The sequence below is a fragment of the Ixodes scapularis genome, unplaced genomic scaffold, assembly GCF_016920785.2.
Source record: "Ixodes scapularis isolate PalLabHiFi unplaced genomic scaffold, ASM1692078v2 PGA_scaffold0__279_contigs__length_252992795, whole genome shotgun sequence".
Classification (NCBI taxonomy): Eukaryota; Metazoa; Arthropoda; class Arachnida; order Ixodida; family Ixodidae; genus Ixodes; species Ixodes scapularis.
The window spans coordinates 8,612,757-8,617,738 of NW_024609835.1; the positions used below are offsets into that span (position 1 = coordinate 8,612,757).

Below are 4,982 nucleotides of genomic sequence, written 5' to 3' on the forward strand. Positions count from 1 at the left end.
TCCCAGGACTGTTTATCCCGGACACTTCATACCAGAAACGTTCTATACCGAGACGTCTCATCCCAAGACTCTTGATACCAAGGACATTTCATACCTGGATATCTTATACCACAAAGTGTTCTGCCTAGAAGAAGAAGTTATAAAATCGGTTTCACACGCGCGGAGCCGACACATGCACTTCGTCTTTCTTCTATTGTCACCCGTGCCACGTAAGACCGTCCTGCACTTGGCATCGAGCTTCCATCAGTCGAACAGTCCAGCCGGCCCGACTCATTAATTGTCATCGAGTTTGTTTGTAGAACATGGCCACCTTTGTGGCTTCTCGTCGAGGATCGCCGAAGCTCTGCTTCGAAGGTTACATGTACACCAAGCACAGGACCAACGACGAGAAGACGGCATGGAGATGCGAGAAATTCCAGGAGGGTTGCCGGGGACGAGCTGTTACTGCAGGTGAGACGACCACTGTTACACAAGGCCATACTTGCCATCTACCGAGTCCGGAAAATGTCGCTGCGGCGCGTTTACAAGATGAGATCAAAACTGCAGCCAAGCGTTCCCACGACACCCCTCGGGACGTCGTCACCGCCTGCCTACAAGGGGCAAGACCGGCGACTATCGCGAAGCTCCCCAAGCTGTCATCACTGGACAGGAAGGTGAACAGAGTTCGACGCGAAGCCCATGGCGCAGCTCAAGTTCCCCACCGAATCGACGACATAATTGTACCTGAACACCTGCGCATGACAAGAAGAGCGTCACCCGAAGTATTTCTCGCAGGGGACACAGGCTGTAGTGACTCGGAAAGAATAATGATTTTCGCGTGTAACACGGACCTGTGCCGTTTAAACACCTGCGAAACCTGGTTGTGTGACGGTACATTTAAAGTAGAACCAGAGATGTTTTACCAGCTTTGGGTTGTTCATGGCCTCTACAAAGGAAGGGTGCTTCCCCTTGTATACTGTCTCTTGCCGAACAAGCGCGAAGCGACGTACAAAAGAGCAACGCGCATGCTACTTGAGGCTATTGACGATGCCACTTCAAGCCCACGACAGGTGCACACAATAGTGATGGACTTCGAAAAGGCTGAAGAGAATGCTTTTCGAGAATGCATTCCTGACGTCGATGTGCATGGATGCTTACTTCATTTCGCGCAAAGCATCTGGCGCCGAATTCAAGAGCTGGGCATGCACACGCGATTCATTGATGATTCCAGCTACCACCTCATCGTGAAGAAATTCATCGCACTGTGCTTCTGCGATGTTTTTGACGTCTGCGACAGATATCGCACGCTCGCAAGACAGCTGCTGGACTTGTTTGGACGCATGGAACAGCACCAAGAGTTCCTAGACTACTTTGAGAATACCTGGGTCGGTCGACCCCACAAGGACCCAAGGTTCCCAATATCTATGTGGAATTGCAAGCGCGTGACAGAGGTCAGCCTTCCCAGAACCAACAATAGCCTTGAAAGCTGGCACCGGGTATTCAAAAATTCTATCGGTGCATCCCATCCTACAGTATTCAAGTTGCTGGATGCGCTTCTCTCTGAACAAGTTCGTGTGAACGCGATTGCCATCCAGCTGGACGTGGGTCATGAGCCACCGCTGTACACGAAGAAGGAGTACGAGCAGTCTAACAAGCGTCTATGCCGGATCCTGGATGACTATAACAACAGAGACGCAGACAGCTTTCTCAATGCGTGCTCGTGCTATGTACTTGGCGATTCTTGAGTTTATTAGCCAGAATTGTGTGCTCTGAAGAGCGTATTAGCCCGAACTTTGGCCTCTTGTTAAGGTTTTGCTCTTATGGGTGGGTCATTGCAAAATAAACGTATTCATTTTTCATATTTCTGGTGAATGTTGTCTTGGAACGATACCTTTCGGCCGGTTTTCAAGTGACATCAATCCCCAGTATTGCGGTTTGTTGCAGTATACAGCTTTCATTAGTAAATCTGACCATTGCAGCAGCACTGCAAATAGGGATTGAAGTAAGTGAATGAATGAGAGGGAAGAATACAAAAAGAAGAAAGCGCTCTAAGTGGGAATGGCCCGACTTTTGCTGAAGTCCAGTACCGAGTTGTCTGTGGGCACTCCTATGCACGCCCCGAAGTGACGTTCATTTAAGTGCTGCAGCCGGTGAAATGCGACCTTGAGATTTCTTGCTCGAGCTCAGCAACTCGTGGGTGCCCCGAATTATTCTGGTATGAAATGCCTTGGTATTTAATGCCACTGGCATGGAACATCTTGGAATGAAACATCTTGGGATGAAATGACTTTGGTATGAAGTGAACGGGATGAACATTCCTGGGATGACGTATCCGGGGATGAAGTGTGGCAGAGCCACTCTAAAGTATGAAATATCCTGGCATGTAATGTTCATGGGATGAAACATCTTGGGATCAAACGCCTTGGGATGAAACACCTTTGGTATAAAGTGTCTGGGATGAAGTGTCCTGGGATGAAGTATCTTGGAATGAACTGAGTGGACCCCATGAGCTCGTTCATCGCCCTCTGTCCTCTGGTGACCCGGGATCCACTCGAGAAGGACCTGAAGTGTAGGATGTTTGTGCATGTATTTAGTGAGTGTTGTGCGAGTGTGATCTGGGAGTATGTTTTGTGTGAAAGCTCGTAGCGCTCCCTGACAATCTGTGAGTATTGTGATGGTGTGAGTGTTGTGTGTATGTAGGCAAACGGCTTCTGCAATGGCCTGTATCTCGGCGTCGATAGGAGAAGGTACTGCTGTGTGACTGCAGATAGTCTCGTTCCTCGGTCCTACAACACCTGTGGTGGTCTTCTCTGAAGTATGTGCGGCGTCCACATAGCAGGTGTCGTTGTCTGGCGTGGCTAGATGTTAGCACGTGCTTGTCGTCTGCCTGGGTGACTGTCCGCATTCATATTCTTGGGAACAGGTAAAACCTTTATGTTAGGGATAGAATCCCAGGGCGGGGGTACTGGCGGGATGTCTGGTAGGTGCTTAATGTCATATCCCAGATCTTACAAAATGGCCCGGCCTTGAGTAGACGTTGTTAATCGATGGTGCTGAGCTTCGGTGTTGGCGTTAGTCTTTTCATCTAGCGTGTTGTGCATCGCGGCTGCTTCTATATTGGTGTTTTTGGCATACGGTGGGACTCCGAGCTGTACTCGCTGGCATCTACGTACCATGGCTTCGAGTTTCTTCTGCTGCGTTTTGTTGAGGCGAATGTAGGGGTATCCGTACATGATTGTCGAGTAAATAGTTGCCTCCATGATTTTGGCGATTTCATGTTCTTTAAGGCCCGACTTGCGCTTAGTGATTCTGTTTATCATGTGTACGATCTGGTGTACCTGCTGCGTAGTGCGCTTCATCCATTCTGTACTGCCTTCATCTTGTTGCCAATAAAAACCTAGAATTTCTATGACACGTCTCCGTGGGATGTGAAGTCCGCCAAGATGTAGCTTGATGAGGTTTCTGGTGGATTCAGCCATCTTGTGGTAGGAGTTGAGGACTACAACGCATTCGGATTTCTCCGGGGAGCAATGTAGGCCAATACTTCGTGCATGTGCTGAAATGATGTCGAGGCCCTCTTGCACGGTCGATTCTTGCTCTCCGGCGTTTCCTTTGGTACACCAGAGAGTGATGTCGTCCGCGTAGATGGCATGGTGAAGGTTTGAGACCTGATTGAGCTTGTGAGGAAGGTTCTTCATTGCGAGATTAAAGAGCGTCGGCGAGAGTACCGCACCCTGGGGTGTCCCGCGACGTACTGGAAACGCATCGGATGGTTGGTCGTCCGGCCCCAGAATCCGGATAGTTCTGTCAGAGAGAAAATTTTTGATGTAATGAAGCATTCGTGATCCGGGCTTAGTCTCTGCCAAATTTTGTAAGATGGCGTTGTGAAAAACGTTGTCGAAGGCCTTTCTGATATCTACCCCTACTATAGTCTGGAGTTGTACTGCGCTGGGTGTAGCATAAACTTCTTCTTGTATCATCAGGGCCACGTCCTGGGTACTGACGTGTTTCCGAAAGCCTATGAGAGTGTGAGCCAGTTGATCCGTGTTCTCGAGATGCCATTCTAGTCTTGTGAGGACCATTTTCTCCATGAGTTTGCCTACGCATGACGTCATGGAGATGGGGCGTAAGTTCCCTGGGTTGTTGAGCGTTTTTCCCGGCTTGGGCAGCATTGTTACATGCGCTTCCTTCCATGCAAGCGATATTTGGCCAGTCTCATATACTCGGTTGATGATCTTTAGAAGTTCTGTTTAGTGGTTGTCTGGTAGATTGCGTAGGATGCCATATGTGATTTTGTCAGGTCCCGGGGCAGTGTTGCGCCGTAGCAGCTGTAGGGCCATTTGAAGTTCCGCTTGTGTAACTGAAGAGTTTATGCCTGTGTCCTCTGAAGTATTCGCAGCTGGAATGTCGATGGGCCGTGGGTCAAAAGCTGGATAGAAAGTGTCCCGGATCTCCTTGATCAAATCTTTCATCGTACAGCCTGTTTGTAGCTGGTAGCGTTGCAGGGCGTGTCGTGGCTTCGGTTGGCCAAGCATGCTCGAAACATGTGCCACACCCTTGCGGTGTGCAGTTGCCCGTTCATTTCGTCACATAATTGGTTCCAATATTGCATTGCTAAGTGCTCTGCGTATTGTTGACTTTCTTGTGTAATCTCGTATATTCTTTGCTGTATGTTTTGGTTATGCTTGTTCTTTTTCCAACGTTGGATTAAGCATCGTCGTTTAGTCCAAAGGGCTAGAAGATAGTTGTCGACATGGGGGTGGTCTTCAGTTTTGCATATCGTCTTCGTATGCTTCTGGATAGTAGTGTGGATGAGTCGCGTCCATTCCTCCGGGTCGTCGACGGGATCATTGCAGTCCTCAAGTTCCCTGCGGGCTTTGGGCCAGTTCACGATTTTTGTCCGGTTGTAGTTAGCACTCGGTGCTCCGCGTTTCTTACGCAGTTGGATTTGGATCTCCAGGATATAATGCTCACTTCCCAGAGAATCTTGGGTGTTTTCCGAT

At 49.1% G+C, this 4,982-nt stretch overlaps 1 protein-coding gene across 1 annotated transcript; it reads left to right on the top strand.

The window, feature by feature from the left end:
- Positions 1-302: 302 nt before the first annotated feature.
- LOC121836069 lies at positions 303-1,724 on the top strand. The gene has a single exon (XM_042290746.1). It carries the CDS (start codon positions 303-305, stop codon positions 1,722-1,724), a length of 1,422 nt encoding a protein of 473 aa, XP_042146680.1.
- Positions 1,725-4,982: the final 3,258 nt, after the last annotated feature.

Excerpts from the sequence above, each read along its gene's own strand:
- LOC121836069 (XM_042290746.1), top strand. The coding sequence starts at position 303 with ATGGCCACCTTTGTGGCTTCTCGTCGAGGATCGCCGAAGCTCTGCTTC.